This window comes from Artibeus jamaicensis, unplaced genomic scaffold, assembly GCF_021234435.1.
Source record: "Artibeus jamaicensis isolate MK-2021 breed Jamaican fruit bat unplaced genomic scaffold, CSHL_Jam_final contig_288, whole genome shotgun sequence".
NCBI classification, from domain to species: Eukaryota; Metazoa; Chordata; class Mammalia; order Chiroptera; family Phyllostomidae; genus Artibeus; species Artibeus jamaicensis.
In genome coordinates this window covers 838,224-855,038 of record NW_026521645.1, presented here as the reverse complement: position 1 = coordinate 855,038, position 16,815 = coordinate 838,224, and the positions used below count along the sequence as shown (strand labels likewise).

At 39.0% G+C, this 16,815-nt stretch overlaps 2 protein-coding genes across 4 annotated transcripts in view; one reads left to right on the top strand and one right to left on the bottom strand.

Moving 5' to 3' along the window:
• Window positions 1-9,820, bottom strand: part of NOL8 (nucleolar protein 8) — a 41,979-nt gene extending 32,159 nt beyond the window's left edge. The window contains exons 1-5 of the mRNA XM_037157084.2: window positions 9,522-9,820; window positions 8,320-8,543; window positions 7,664-7,726; window positions 6,096-6,174; window positions 4,581-4,716 (exon numbers count right to left, since the gene is read on the bottom strand). Coding sequence (XP_037012979.2) covers window positions 4,581-4,716; window positions 6,096-6,174; window positions 7,664-7,726; window positions 8,320-8,458 — 417 coding nt within the window. The 5' untranslated portion in view covers window positions 8,459-8,543; window positions 9,522-9,820. The remainder of the gene's footprint in view (window positions 1-4,580; window positions 4,717-6,095; window positions 6,175-7,663; window positions 7,727-8,319; window positions 8,544-9,521) is intronic.
• CENPP (centromere protein P) overlaps window positions 1-16,815 on the top strand; it is a 377,506-nt gene that overhangs the window by 36,736 nt on the left and 323,955 nt on the right. For all 3 annotated transcript variants that reach the window (XM_053662805.1, XM_037157098.2, XM_053662806.1), the window contains one exon: window positions 10,066-10,274. In XM_053662805.1, the coding sequence (XP_053518780.1) occupies window positions 10,168-10,274 (107 nt within the window). In that variant the 5' untranslated portion in view covers window positions 10,066-10,167. The remainder of the gene's footprint in view (window positions 1-10,065; window positions 10,275-16,815) is intronic.

Here is a 16,815-nt window from a genome sequence, read left to right as displayed (position 1 = left end):
CAAATATCCTGAACAAGATACTAGCAAGTAGAACATAACAGCACATTAAAAACATAATGCATACATCATGATCAAGTGGGGTTCGATTCAGGGGCCTAAGGATGGTTCGACATATGCAAATTGATGAAGTAATACACCACATTAACAAGTGATGGGTAAAAATCTTAAGATAATATCATAGATGCAGAAAAAGCATCTGACAAGAAAACAACATCCATTTATGTGTAAACCATTCAATAAAAGGAAAGTACCTCATTAAATAAAGGCCAAAATCCTCAGCTAATGTCACACTGAATAGTGAAAAACTGAAAGCTTTTCCTGTAAGATCAGGAAAAGATAAGAATGTCCATTCTCACCACTCTTATTCAACAAAGTACTGGAAGTCCCAGAAAAAGAAATCAAGCAAAAGAAAGCTATCAAAGGCATCCAAATTGGAAATGGAGGTATAAAATTTTCACTTTTTGTGAATGACATTATTCCATACATAGATAACTCTAAAAATGCCACCAAATAACTATTAGAAACAATATACAAATACAGTAAAGTTGCAGGATATAACATCAATGCAGAAAAGTCCATTATGCTACCATATGCTACCAATGACATATCATTAAAAGAAATGAAAAAATTCAATTTGAATTTACAAAAAATAGAAAAATACCTAGGAATAACTTAATAAAGTTATTAATAACTTAATAACTATTCACTAATAACTATAAAACATTGGTAAAGAAATTAAAGAAAACACAAAGATATTTATAGGTATTCCATGAATAGTGGAATACGTTTAACCTGGTTGAAATTGCCCTATTAAAGCAAGATACAAATTTAGTGCAATCCACATCAAAATCCCAATGGCAATTTATAAAGACAGAGAACAAAAAGTCATCAAATATTTATGGAAACACTAAAGACCCAGAATAGCAAAAGCAATCCTGAGAAAAAAAAGAACAAAGCTGGAGGTATCGTATTCACTGGCTTGAAATTCTTTTACAAAGCTACAATCATAATAGCATGGCACTGGGGGAAAAAAAAAAAAGATAGCAGACCAATGGAATAGGATGACAGCCTAGAAATTAACCCACATGTATATAGGCAAACAATTTTCAACAAAGGAGCCACAAACATATTTTGGATAAAGGACAGCCTCTTCAATAAGTGGTGCTGGGAAAATTGGAAAGCCACATGCAAGAGAATGAAACTATAAAACTATACTGCTGTTTGACCACATATACAAAAAAATCTCAAAACTAAATAAAGATTTAAATATAACACCCCAAACAATAAATTACACTGAAAAAATTGTAGGCACTGAATTTATGGATCTTGGTCTCAAAGATTTTGTGAATTTGACCCCAAAGGCAAGGGAAGTAAATGGAAAAATGAGTAACTGGGACTGTATTAAATTAAAAACATCAAAAAAAAAAAACCAACCCCAAAAGGCAACCATATGAGTAAGAGAAAATATGAGCAAAGAATACCTCTGATAGCTTCCAGCCAAGATGGAGGCATAGGTAGATACCCTTTGCCTCCTCTTACAACCAAAAGGACAAAATGAAAAACAAAAAATAATCAGAACTGCCAGAAAATTGAACTGTGTTGAAGTCTAACAACAAAGGAGTTAAAGAAGAAACACTCACCCAGACTGACAGGAAGGGCGGAAACAAGCAGTTAGGGTGGAGAGGACCAGCAGCAAGGTGGAAGCTGGAAGACTGGGGCAAGCAAGGTAGCTGCTCACAAAGCAGGCACTCCAACCATTTGCATGTAAATAACCAGGAAAAACAACTAGGGAGCTACCGAGACAGCACAAACAAGGGATCCAGTACCAGAAAATAAAGCCTCAAAATCTCTGGCAGTAAAAAACTTGGGGGGGGGGGGGAGAGACACGTTGCATAGAAGGAGAAACTCCCAGCCTCACAGGAGAGTTCATTGGAGATGGCAACAAGGTCCTAGAACATACATAAACCTACCCATCCAGGAATCAGCAACACAAGTTCCCAATTTGCTTGTGGGATGCTGGAAGCTGGCAGAGAGCTGAACAAGTAGCATTGTTTGGTCTCAGACACCTCCCCCACATATAGCACCACAAAGCAGCAAGCCGGTTGGCCCTGCCCAGGCAAATGCCTCAGGCTCTGTCCCTTAGTATTTAACAGCTGCACCCAGACCAAAAAAAAAAAAAAGGCCCAAATGAAAGAACAAATCAAAGCTCCAGAAAAAAATACTACTAAGCAATAAACAGACAGCCAACAAATCAGATGCAGAGCTCAAAACACTAGTAAGCAGGATGCTCATAGAAATGGTTCAGTATGTCACAGAATAGAGGGAAGAGTAAAGGCTATGAAAAGTAAAATAAAGGAAAATGGACAGGGAACCAACAGTGATGGGAAGTAAAGTGGGACTCAAATCAAGTTAGGACTAAAAGGAAGAAATAAACATTTAACCGGAACAGAATGAAGAAACAAGAATTCAAAGCAATGAGAAGCTTAGGACTCTTCTGGGCAACTTCAAACATTCTAACATCTGAATCACAGGGATGACAGAAGGAGAAGAGGAAGAGCAAGAAATGAAAAACAGTAGAAAATGAAGGAGATCTTCACCAATCTGGCAAAGGAAATGGATTTCCAGGAAGTCCACAGCATCCCAAAGAAGTTGGACCCAAGGAATCACACACCAAGGCACATCATAATTACATAACCCAAGTTCAAGATAAGGAGAGAATCTTAAAAGCAGCAAGAGAAAAGGTAACAGTTACCTACGAAGAAGTGTGCATAAGATTGTCAGCTGATTTCTCAAAAGAAACCTTACAGGCAAGAAGGGTCTGGAAAGAAGTGTTCCAAGTCATGAAAGGCAAGGACCTACATCTTAGATGACTCTATCCAGCAAAGCTATCATTTAGAATAGAAGGGCACACAAAGTGCTTCCCAGATAAGGTTAAGTTAAAGCAGTTCATCATCATCAAGCCCTTATTAGATAAAATGTTAAAGAGACTTATCTAAGAAGAAGAAGGTGGCCCTGGCTGGTGTGGCTCAGTGGATTGAGTGCTGCCCTGAGAACCAAAGCATCACCAGTTCGATTTCCAGTCCAGGGCACATGCCTGGGTTGCGAGCCAGGTCCCCAATAGGGGGCGCACCAGAGGCAATCACACACTGACGTTTCTTTCCCTTTCTTCTTCCCTTCCTCTCTCTAAAAATAAATAAATAAAATCCTAAAAACTATAATAAGGTAGTTTTAAAAAATGATCAAAACTATGAAAAGTAAAAAGACAACAATCATCAGTGGGAAGGGGTAGGGGGATAATGGGGATAAAGGTACAGGGAACAAGAAGCATAAATGGCAGGCACAAAATAGACAGGGGGAGGTTAAGAATAGTATAGGAATTGGAGAAGCTGAAGAACTTATATGTATGACCCATGGACATGAACTAAGGGGGGCGGGGGATGTGGGTAGTAGGTGGAGTGCAGGGCAGCGAGGAATAGTGGAGGAAAAATGGGACAACTATAATGGCATAATTAGTAAAATATATTTAAAAAGCCCCAATATATCTGATAAAGGGCTCATATCCAAATTATAAATGAACTCAACAACAAGAAAACAAACATAACAATAAAAAAACCTGCAAAGGACCTAAACAGGCAATTTCCCAAAAAGATACAAATAGCCAACAGACATATGAAAAGATGCTCAACTTCATTAGTTATTAGGGAAATGCAAATCAAAACTAAAATGAGATAGCATTTCACATCTCTTAGAATAGCTATTATCAACAAGACAAGTAGTAATCAGTACTAGAAAGGCCGTGGAAAAAGAGGAACCTTCATTTTCTGCTGTGAGAATGTAAACTGGTATAACAACTATGGGAAACATTAGAAATAGAGCTATCTTATGACCTTGCAATCCCTATTCTGAGTACCTATCTGAAAAATTTGAAAACATGTGTAATAAAGATATATATACCCCTATGTTCATTGCAGTATTATTCATTGTAGCCAAGACATGGACACAATCTATGTATCCTTAAATGGGTGACTGGAATAAGATGTGGTACACATATACGATATACAATGGAATACTGCTCAGCCATAAGAAAGAATGAAATATTGCAATTGGGACAACCATGGATATATCTTGAGAGTATCACACTAAGTGAAATAAATGAAATGCTAAAAATCAAGAACTATATGATTTCACTCATATATAGGACATAAAAGTAAAGCAACAAATGAACAAACAAAGCAAACAAACTCATAAACACAGACAACAGTATGAAGGTTATCAAAGAGGAAGAAGGGTGCTGGAGAATGAATAGGGTAAATAGAAATAAAAAATATGGTGACAGGAGACTAGACTTGGGTTGGTGAGCACACAATGCAATATATGAATAATGGAGACCTGTCTCTACTTGTTTAGACTTCTGTCTCTGTAAAACGGAGAACTGTGCTTACCCAACATTAGTAAATACACTTTGAAAATCATAAAGCACCATCTATGTTAAAAAGCAATTGCTTTGAACATGATGCCATCAGTTAGGGGGGTCTTAGGATTCAGTTTCTGGGCTAGTCAAGCTACCAGAAGAGACTCACTTTGTGCCCTGGTACTTCTGTCCCTGGCACAGCTTTCATATGGAAATCCACCACTCCCATCTTTTCTAACAAATTAGCGTTTCCTATGGTTGACTTTTCCTTCTTTGCTTTTGCTTCTTCTCTCTCTTGGGCCAATCTGAATCAAAGAGAAAAACATAAAGAAAACAACCACATTATTAGTGGTGCTTCTTGTTTTGTTTTTTAATACTATAATGCTATTTAACTTTAGAGTGATCATTTAGGGTCTCTCAATTTTCCCTTTCACCTTATGCACTTCTGGCCATTTTATCCTTCCTCAATCCCTTCACTCTTTCTCATAAGGAAGAGGTGTCTTTCAGAGCCCAATCTGACTAGTCTTGATTATTTCCACCCTCATAATGAAGAGAATGCTGAATGCCATCTCAAACTTCTGATTGAAACTGACCACCTTATTTACACCTAAACAACTATGCTGATCAATCATTGCTGGACTCTCTGCTTCTGGTCTGTTTAACATTCCACCATCCAAAATGTCTATCAGATTTATGCTTTGCAGGCACAGCTAGCTGCAGGCACTGATTCAAAGCAGTGGCACTGTGTTCTCACCCTGCTAAGGACTGGGGTCCCAGTTTCTGTAGACAGCTGAATAAAAGTCTCATTATTAACCTGTTCATAGATATTCCCAGCTGAAGAACAAAAACAAATTCTCATCTGCCTCACCTGACTACTCCCTCAAAACATGCCTCCTGTTTGTCACTTGCCTTAGACCTTATTTTTCTTTATCTTGAACAATCTTATTAATGATATCATCACTCCATCTGCATATTTCGAAAATGTTTCCTCTTTTGAAAGTTCCCAAACTTATATAATCTTTCCTCCCTGAGAATACCTTCAGGATTTTAAAATACTCCAGTACTTATTACAATGCCTTAATCTTAATCATTTGCCTAACTAATCTTATGCCTCTCACACAAGGATTTCCTATTATCTTTATTTTTGTATGATGCCAGCACTAAGAGTCAAAAATAACATAAGCAACACAGTAGTATCTATTAAAATTTTAATATATATAACTCCAAGACACAGTAACTCTTATGGCTGACGCAAACCCCACAGGAAGTTCTGTATTATGCAGGAGCCATCCTCACAGGTTATCTATTATCATGAAATAGAAAAACAATCTAAATGTCCATCAGTGGGGGATGGCCCCCTACACTGTGGTTCAGCTATTTTCTGAAATAGTACTAAACACTCATTACAAAAAAGAGGGAAGATCAACATTGCCACAAAAAATTGTGTTAAAAAAAGAAAACATAGGCCTATATTTTCATAGCTTAAAATATACAAATTGTCTTTTTTGGGTGGAGTCTGGGGTTATGAAAAGTCAAAGGTGAGAGGTACTTTAGCTCTGCTTGTGTGGTCTGAATTTGCTAATACTGTAATAAATTTATTACTTAATACTTTCCAATCAAATAAATGAATATATGAAACCATTTACAAAATAGACAGTTTCAATTCACATAGAATAAATCTTACCTTTGCAAAAAGCTTTCTTTTGCTAATTGAATTTGTAGTGTTCCACCTTTCCATTTTGATTTATTTAAAACAGACATACCTACAGAATAAAGAATTGTTACCCAATTACATGGCAATGCAAAACACATTTCAGAATATGGTTTTCTACTTAGTACATACCAAGAAAAGTAGACTTGTTAATCACAAAGATACAGAGAAGACAGAGTAAGGAATTTGAGATATGGAGTGAAAAGGCCTAGATCCTGATCTCACTTTGACCACTTACTAATAGAACCCTTGTATTGCCTACCTCCTTGTGACTAGAAGATATAAATGACCCAAATGTATAAACTATAAAGCAAAAAAATTTTGCTATTTATTTATAAAGTAATGTCAGAAGCTTCTAGTGAATGATCAACATTTAGCATTTCTCACACCAAAACTATAAAATATTCATGTAATTTTCTCCTAAGGGGAATTAGAGGACACCTTGAAATTCTGTAATACCTCACCTTTATTAATGACCTCATATACTTATTACTATGTAACTTCAAAACAAATTAGCTCCAAGTGACTAAACTGTGTTTGCTATCCACCTCATTAGTAATAACTACTAATGGAGAGTAGATTGTTGTTAGGTACTATTTTAAAATACAAAGGTACTTTTCAATTTAACCTTCACAGCAATATGCTGAGGAAAGCAATGTCTTTGTCACACATCAGATAAACAAACTGGGGCTTAGAAGTTTAAATTAACTTGCCACAGGTCAGAGCTGATGTGTTCTTAACTATAACTCATTTGTTATATATACTTCCTCACTTACAACAGAATTAAAATTTTGTTTTTGTTTTCTTGCAAGCGAAATGAAAAGGATGATAGCCCTCTTTCTCTATTAGCAGTACCTCTTGACTTCTCAGCTTCCAAATAACTAGAATACATTACTACATCAGTGGCAGTATGGAATACCTCTCCTTTCATTTCAATAGAGACCACAGTTTGCTCTCAGCTTTACTAAACTTATCCATTGAGATTTCATAATTTCAAAAATATGGTCTTATAAGGGCATACACTAAATCCAGCCCTCTGCTAACAGCACTCAATCATAAGAAAATAACCTCCCTAAGAAATAAAAACACTGGGGAAGGGGATGGGAGTATGGCATAATATCCAGTGGAATATATGTAATAGGCAATTTCTATGAAAGTTTCGTCTCTTGTCCAATATATTTTAGAATGCCATTTTTGAGCAAACTCATTACCAATGTGCTCTCATGTATCTGCTGACACCAAATGGTATTAAACTAAAACGGCTGTGGTTCAGCTATTTTCTGAAATAGTACTAAACACTCATACAAAAAAAGGGGGGAAGATCAACATTGCCACAAGATTAAGATTATGTTAAAAAAAGATAACACAGGCCTATATTTTTATAGCTTAAAATATACAGGATATTGTAGGATACCAGAATTCTCTTGATCATGGTTGCCCCTCTGGATGACTTAAAAAGTGTTTGTTGAAGTTTAGATTTGGAATGAAGTTTTCCAAGTTACAGTGACATAAACTGATCAATAATATAGAAAACATCTTACATTTTTTCAGGTCTGTTTCTGCTACTCTGATGTTGATATATGCAAAAACTTTCTGTGGGTTTCCTAAAAAAACAGAAAAATAAATTAATCTAAACCTTGATCCAAAGAACAATGTAAAAATGATTAAGTTTCTAAATGTTAAAAACAATGAGCTCTTGGAAACCTACTCTTTCAAAGAAAAACCTTGTTTATTTTTCACTGGACACAAAAATTGCATTTTCCCAAATATGATTATCAAAATATTTCAAAGAAATGAGTTAAAAAATGTCAAGTGGTCAGTTAATTATGTTATTATTATGTTGTTGTTGTTATGTTATGATTCCATGTTAGTGATATTCTACTAAATAGAACATTTAATGAATATTAGATATTAGCTCTGAAAACTGAAAGTTACAGTTCAGTAACTTTCCATTCAGAAATGGCATGTTTTAGAATTTAGAGTATTTTTGATTTCAGGAATGTAATTCTGGGCAAGTTCCACAGTGTAAGTTTTACCTCCAGGGCATAGGGCAGGGTTTGCAGGACAGTGTCCTACAATGATACACAAATCACTTCTAATGTTCTAGGCTAATCTTCATCCCTGTAGTTCCTTTATTTTGTGATAACTGACCCAGTTAGATCTGCTTTTAACTATCCATGAAGGACTAGAATGTTACCTTGGTCATCTTTCCGAGTAATGATCTCCACATCGGAAACTTCTCCAAATCTGCTAAACTGATTTTGTAGGTCCACCTCAGAAATGTTCTGGCCAAGGCCACCCACAAAAAGGCGCTTTGTTTCTCTGTTGGCTTTCATAAAGGCTGGGCATACAGTGTGCTGCAGTAGGAAAAGGAATTTTCTATCTGCAGAGAAGAGTTCTTTCCATTAGTTCTTCTGAAACCTAAAAAAAACAAAACAAAACAAAACAATTCTTTACCTTGAACCTTCTATGCTAACTGGTCGCCTGAACTTTCACTATTGTATTGTTTCTAAATTTTATCCCTGGAGATCATGGTCAAGCTTTGCATGCTCTTTCTCCATGAACCCACTTTGGAACAGCACCTCTACAGATAGACACAGGTATGGCAGGTGCTTTGATGCTTTCCCTCAAATGAGCACATTATTCATTTACTTAGCCACCTTGTTAGACGTTTTTCTTTTATTCATTTATTCACTTTAACAAATACTGACAGAAATGGGAATATGGCAGGTCAATATGCTAAAGGATTGAAAAAAAGAAGGTGCTCCATGCTGGTGTCCTCACAGCCATGTGAGAAGCAATTACAGCACTGTCACAAGAGGAGTGCCTGCAAAACGCTGTTCAGGCAAAGAGAGCAACTGAAATAATCGCTAATACAGACTTGTTTGTGTTTGTTTGTTTTTACTATGTGCCAGCGTTGTATGACAGTTTGCCCGCATCTAATTTTTCAGATGAAAAGAAGAGATGAAGTTACTCTCCTAATGTTATTCAGAGAATTAGCGAAACCAGAATTATAAGCCAGGTCTAACTTCAGCATCTTTAATGCGTATCTATACCAGGAAGGGAATTAGAAGGGGCTCGGGAAAACTCTTCCAGAGGAACTAAACTTTGAAGCCCTTTAAGAGATCTCTAATCCCGTTTAGCACTCACAGGCGCTCAGTATCACGCCCTACTTTTCCCAAAGAGCTGATAGATTCTTGCCACTCTACATCTCAATATAGCGCCCAGAAACCTAATGCACGGCTCGAGTTCTTGGCATCAGGCACACAATACATCTCCCTGGTAGACTCCTCTGCCCCCAACCTTCCCACCCCAGCCTTCTTCCCCCTGAAGACCCAAAGACAAGAAGGGACAGAGAAATGGCCCCATTACTTCCCATTCTCTAAACGCACTGCTCACCACGATGTCTCTTCACCAGCGCCGCTTCGACCCCTAACTTCTAGTCACGTGTCTCACTAGGCGTACTCTCTATTTCTTCCTATTCGATTTCCAACCCAGCCTCCTAGGGTTCCGTAACCATGTTCAGTTCTTTAGTGCTCTTTATTTTTTTTCTCGCCCAGGATACTACGATGCCTCCACGATTGAACGTCCTAAAAGGATCCAAACCATAATTCCATAATTCTTACTTAAGAAGGTTAGTTATCGTTACTTATCTATTCCTAGACTAGGTCCGGGAAAGTGAGCCGAAAACTACACGACCAGGCACACAGTGCCGGAAGCTACTCTTTTGTGACGTACGCATCCGGGCTGTCCCAACTTCACAGGTGCAGGTTGGGCTGATGTGCCCTTGGGCTTCGGGTCGGAGCGAACTTACTCTCTCCAAGCATAGGGACTGCTGAGGAACAGCTTAGCAGCGTGTTAAGTGACAGAAACGAGCTCGGGATACTTTGCAAGCTATGGTCGTACTCACGGACGATACTTATATTCCCTCTCCTCCCCGTAGAGATGGTCCAACCCTCCTGGGCGGGTCCGTCCAGGAGCGCGCGACACTTTAAGTGCCGGGCCAGGCACCCCCGGTTGGGCCGACTTCGGTCTGCACGGCGGTATGGACCCTAGGGAGGCGGAGGTCCGCGCCTTAGAAGCGGAGGTCGCGGCCTTGAAGCCATTGTGGGAGGAGCTGCTGGCGCCGGCGGAGGACAACGCTAGAGTCCGGTACGTGACGATCTTCATTCTGTGGGTCCTCGGAAAGTCTCTCGAGTGTTCCGGACCTCCCTGCTGACATTGTCAAACGTGAGCGGGAACGCAAATCTGTAATAACGTTCTATGATGATAAGTTCGCGTGGAGACCCAGTTGTAAGCGTGTGGTAACACGTGAACTTACTTAAATTGCACCGCTGTAAGGGAAGTAGGGGAAATGCCTGTCTAAAGGACAACAGGGCCACTAATAGGCAGGGATAAGTGAAAAGAAGTATCTGTCACAGAGCGGTGCTATCTTAACGTCTTTGTTACTTAGTAATAGGGTCCATCGATTACTTAAAACGAGTGCCAGACTGAGAAAGGCAGGCAAAGATCTTTATGTGCATCATCTCTTCTAGTACCTGTGACAATCCTCTAGGGTAGGTGCTATTTTTAATCCTGTCTTAAAGTTAAGGAACCTGAGGCTCAGTGAGGTTTCCTTAAGGTGCTTGCCCAAGGTCTCCGAAAAAGTACCCAAGAGTCTATCTTTAAAGCCCAGGCACTTTGTTTAGCTGGGGGAGGGGAGAATGGGTCTATGTACCTATTGACTCAAACCTGTAAGCTACCCTAAAGCAGGGGCATCCTTCGTTTTTTCAGTCAGGACTAATTTGACAGGTACAAAGAGAATGAGGTTTTCCTGAGCTAACGGAGCAAGAAAATGAGGAGTTCTAAAGAAGAGGTTTGCATGCATGTTGGATGAGATCATGAAGTTGTAGAAGAAGCTGTGACTGGTGAAAGGGAGAGGAAAGCAGGTGAACAGGGAACAGATATGTTCCTCCACAAGTACAGGTGCTGTTTCAGGGGTGCTCCACAGATGGGAAGCAGTTGTATTACTTAGGAGTTGGACAGAAATACAGATTTCGCTTCATCTCCTCCTAATAAGTCAGAATTTGCACTCTAAGAAAATGTGCACCCCACACTGTTTTGTGCACATTTGAAAGTTTGAGAAGTGCTGCATTATACCGTAGGGAAAAATTTGTTGCTTTAACTGGCCACAAGATGTTATTATTAAATTAGAAAAGTATGTAGACTATTAATGTAATCTGGGCCTCCTCAATGATCAAGTTGGGAAAGTGGGAAGAGTCGAAATTATGGAAGACATTAAATATTAGTTCAGGGTGTTCGAATTTAATGTGAGGTTTCTTTTCACTATGGTGGAGAAGGAAGATTGGGACCTGTGTACTAAGTTTCTTTATTTTTATTTGTGGTGAAATACCATTGATTTTACCACCTTAACCATTTGTAAGTGGGCAGATCAGTGATGTTACATACATTCATAATATTGTGCAATCATCTCTGCCATCCATCTCTATAATTTTTCATTTTGTAAAACTTCAAACCATATTCCCCACTTTCCTTAGCCTCTGACAACCACTATTCTCCTTTCTCTGAATTTCTTTTCGAGGTACCTCATATAAATGGCATCATACATGTTTGTCTTTGTGTGACTGACTTATTACACTTAGCTTAATAACCTCAAGGCCATGCATATTATAGCATATGGCAGACTTTCCTTCTTTTTTCAAGCTGAAAAATCATTATATGTATATACATTTTGCTTATTATTCTGTCAATGGATGAAGTTTGGGTTACTATCATGTAGCTATTGGGAATAATGCTGGTATGAATTTGAGTGTAGAATTATCTCTGGGACCCTGCTTTTAATTCTTTTGGATATACACAGAGACATGGAATTGCTGGATCATATGGTATTTCTATTTTGAACTTTTTGAGCATGCCCGGATTAGTGTTTTCCACAGTGGTTGTACCATTTTAAATTCCCATTAGTAGTCCCCAAAGATTACAGGTATTCCACATCCTCCCCAACACTTGTTTTCTGTTTTTTTTTTTCATATTGATCATTGCTTTCTTTGATTTTTTTTAAAGATTTTATTTATTTATTTTTAGAGAGGGGAAGTGGGAAGAAAGGGAGAGAAACTAATGTGTGGCTGTCTCTCATGCGCCCTTTACTGCGATCTGGCTGTAACCCAAGCTCATGACCTAAACTGGGGATCCAATCTGCGACCTTTTGGTTTCAGGCCAGCACTCAGTCCACTGAGCCACACCAGCCAGGGCTGTTTTGTGATTTTTTTAAAATAGCAATTCTAATGGGTATGAGGTTGTAGCTCACTGTAGTTTTGTTTTGCATTTCCCTAGTGGTTGGAGAGGTTGAGCATTTTTTCATGTGCTTATTGATCACTTACCTTTGGAGAAATGTCTAATCACATCCTTTGCCTATTTTTGAATCCGGTGGTTTGGTATTTTTGTTGAGTTTTAAAAATTCTCTTTATATTTTTCATATTAATCTCTTAACAGATATGTAGTTAGCAAGTATTTTCTACGGTTCTGTAGGTTGGCTTTTTACTGTGTCAATAGTATCTTTTGGTGTACAATGTTTTTTCTTGAAGGCCACATTTTTTGTCTATTTTTTCTCTTGTTACCTATGCCTTGGCTGTCAAATCTAAGAAATCACTGACAAATCCAATATTATAAAGCTGTGTTTTATTTGAAAACCTTTATTGCTTTAGTGTTACATTTAAACCTTTGATCTAGTTTGAGTTAATTTTTGTGTATGATATTAGAGAGGAGTTCAACTTCATTTTTTGCATATGGCTATCCAGTTTTCCCGCTATCATTGAATGGTATTAGCACACTTGTCAAAAATCATTTGACTATATATGCAATGGTCTATTTCTGAACTTTCTTTTTTTGTGTGTGTTAATATATCTTACTGATTATGCTATTACAGTTGTCCCATTTTCCCCCTTTATTCCCCTCCACCCTATACCCCCCCTCCCACCATCATTCCCCCACCTTAGTTCATGTTCTTCGGTCATACATATAAGATGTTTGGCTTCTCTATTTCCTGTACTATTCTTAACCTCCCCCTGCCTATTTTGTACCTACCATTTATGCTTCTTATTCCCTGTGCGTTTTCCCCCATTCTCCCCACTTCTTCTCCCTGCTGATAACTCTCCATGTGATCTCTATTTCTGTGAATCTGTTCCTGTTCTAGTTGTTTGCTTAGTTTGTTTTTGTTTTTCTTTATTTAGGTTCAGTTGTTGATAGTTATGAGTTTGTTGTCTTCTCACTGTTCATATTTTTATCTTCTTTTTCTTAGATAAGTCTCTTTAAGATTTCATATAATAAGGGCTTCATCGTGATGAACTTCTTTAACTGGGCCTTATCTGAGAAGCACTTTATCTGCCCCTCTATTCTAAATGAAAGCTTTGCTGGATAGAGTAATCTTGGGTGTAGGTCCTTGCCTTTCAAAACTTGGAATATTTCTTTCCAGCCCCTTCTTGCCTGTAAGGTTTCTTTTGAGAAATCAGCTGACAATCTTATGCACACTCCTTCATAGGTAACTGTTTCCTTTTCTCTTGCCACTTTTGATTCTCTCCTTATCTTGACCTTGGGTAATGTAATTATGATGTGCCTTGGTGTGTGCTTCCTTGGGTCCAACTTCTTTGGGACTCTCTGAACTTCTTGGACTTTTGGACGTCCTGAAGTCTCTTTCCTTTGTCAGATTGGCGAAGTTCTCCTTCATTATGTTTTCAGCTAAGTTTTCCATTTCTTGGTCTTTTTCTTCTCCTTCTGGCACCCTTATAATTCCAATGTTAGAACATCGAAAGTTGTTTCGAAGGTTTCTAAGCCTCTCCTCATTTTGAATTTTTGTTTCTTCATTCTGTTCTGGTTGAATGTTTATTTCTTCCTTTTAGTCCTAACCATTGATTTGAATCTTGGTTTCCTTTCCATCACTGTGGGTGCCCTGTACAATTCCCTTTATTTCACTTTGCATAGAGTTTACTTTTTCCTCTGTTTTGCCAGGATACTCAATCATTTGTGTGAGCATCCTGATTACCAGTGTTTTGAACTCTGCATCTGACACAATGTATCTCTTCATTGCTTAGTAGTATTTGGTTCTGGAGCTTTGATCTGTTCTTTTATTTGGGCCATATTTTTTTTGTCTTTGCCCACCTGTTACATAGTAATGGGTGGAGCCTTAGGTATTGCTTGGGCAGGGCAACCCACGCATCACTGCCTTGTGACACTAATGTGGGGGGGCATCTGAGAGGAAACAGTGCTGCTTGCTAGACCCTGCTCTCTGCTGGCTTTCAGTCATGTCTTTCACTACCCACAAACAAATTGAGCACTTGTGGTGCTGATTTCTGGGTGGTTTTCTGTATGTTCTAGGACCCTGTGGGTGTCTCCAATGAACTCTCCTATGAGGCTGAGAGTTTCTCCTGCCACTTGACCCCTGCAGGTTTTTTCAGTAGAGATTTTGAGACTTTATTCCCTCCCCCCACCCCGGAACGCTGGGTTGCATGGTCTGTCTTGCTCCCTGGTTGTTTTTACTGGTTTAACTGCATGTAAATGTGGGAGTGCCTGCTCTGCCAGCCTCCACCTTCCCACAGGTCCTCTTCACCCCTATTGTCCATCTCCGCCCCTCCAGCCTGTCTGGATGAATTTTTTTCTTTTAACTCCTTGGTTGTCAAGGACTTCCATACTGTTCAATTTTCTGGAAGTTTGGTTATTTTTGGTTTTAAATTCGTTGTCCTTTTTGTTGTGCAAGGAGGCCAAGTGTATCTACTTACATCTCCATCTTGGCCAGAAGTTTCAGCTTTCTTGTTTATTGCTTTGATCTATATGTCTGTCTTCATACCAATACCACACTATTGTTTACTGTAGCTTTGAGGTAAATTTTGAAACAAGAAGGGTCTTCAGGTTTATTTTCAAGATTGTTTTGGCTATTGGGATTCTTTGAGATTCCATATGAATTTTAGGATGGCTTTTTAAAAAATTTTATTGATTATGCCATTACAGTTGTTCTATTTCCCCCTTCATTCCCCTCCACTCTGCACCCCCCACCATTTCCCCCCTTTAGTTTATGACCATGTGTCATTATTTTTTCAAACATGGTTTCTATCCCTTGTTCCTCTTCTTCTTCTGATATTCCTATGATTCAAATGTTGTTGCATTTCTTTTTTTCCATTTATTTATTAGTATATTTTATTAATTACGCCATTACAGTTGTTCTATTTTCCCCCTCATTCTCTTCCACCCTGCACACCCCTCCCCTACCATTCCCCCCCTTTAGTCTATGACCATGTGTCACAAGTTCTTTAGATTCTATATTTCCCATACTATTCTTGCCCTCCCCCCATCTATATTCTACCTACCATCTATGCTACTTATTTTCTGTACCTTCTCCCCCCTTCCCCTTCTCCCACTCCCCTGTTGCTAACCCTCCATGTGATCTTCATTTCTATGGTTCTGCTTCTGATTTAGCTGTCCTCTTAGTTTGCTTTCGTTTTAGGTGTGGTTCTTAATAACTGTGAGTTTGCTGTCCTTTCACTGTTCATATTTTTATCTTCTTTTTCTTAGAGAAGTCCCTTTAACATTTCATATAATAAGGGCTTGGTGATGATGAACTTCTTGAATTTGATCTTCTCTGAGAAGTACTTTATCTGTCCTTCCATTCTAAATGAAAGCTTTGCTGGATAGAGCAATCTTGGATGTAGGTCTTTGGATTTCATGACTTGGAATACTTCTTTCCAGCCCCTTCTTGCCTGTAAGGTCTCCTTTGAGAAATCAGCTGACAGTCTGATGGGAACTCCTTTGTAGGTGACTGTCCCCTTATCTCTTGCTGCTTCTAGGAATCTCTCCTTCATTTTAATTTTGGCTAATGTAATGATGATGTGCCTTGGTATGTTTCTTCTTGGGTCCAACTTCTTTGGGACTCTCTGTGCTTCCTGGATTTCCTGGAAGTCTATTGCCTTTGCTAGATTAGGGAAATTCTCCTTTATTGTTTATTCAAATAAGTTTTCCACTGGTGGCTGTTCCTTTCCCCCTTCTGGTACCCCAATAATTCGGATGTTGGAGCGTTTAAAGATGTCCTGGAGGTTCCTAAGTCTCCTCATTTTTTTGAATTCTTGTTTCTTCGTATTTTCCTGTTTGGCCATTTTCTTCCTTCTGGTTCACTCCCTTGATTTGAGTCCCAGTTTCCTTTTCATCACTATTGGTTTCCTGTGCAATTTATTTCAATTAGTTTCGCCTTCATGTGTTCCTCTAATTTGTGACTATAATCAACTAGTTCTGTGAGCATCTTGATCACCAGTGTTTTGAACTGTGCATCTGAAAGTTTGGCTATTTCTTTGTCACTTAGAGTTATGGGCTCTGGGGCTTTGAGATCTTCTTGAGCCATTTTTGGTCTGTTCACGCCTGTGTGGAGCCTTAGGTGTTCACCAGGGCGGGGCCGCCTAGGTTGCTGGGTTGTGATGCTTATGTGGGGGCGGGGTCAGAACGGGGAAGTGGAGGCCGCCTATGCTGCCTCTCACCACTGGGGCCTGTTGGTCCCGTCTCACTGCCCACTCCCTCACTGGTTTATCTGCGCAGGAATGTTCAACCACAGTCAACCCGCCACCCTGCACCCTCGCTGGGTCCACCAGTTGCTCACTGGGTCCCTCACTGGGTAGCTCACTGGGTCCGCCCCTTGCAACCCCACACCTGGGATCCA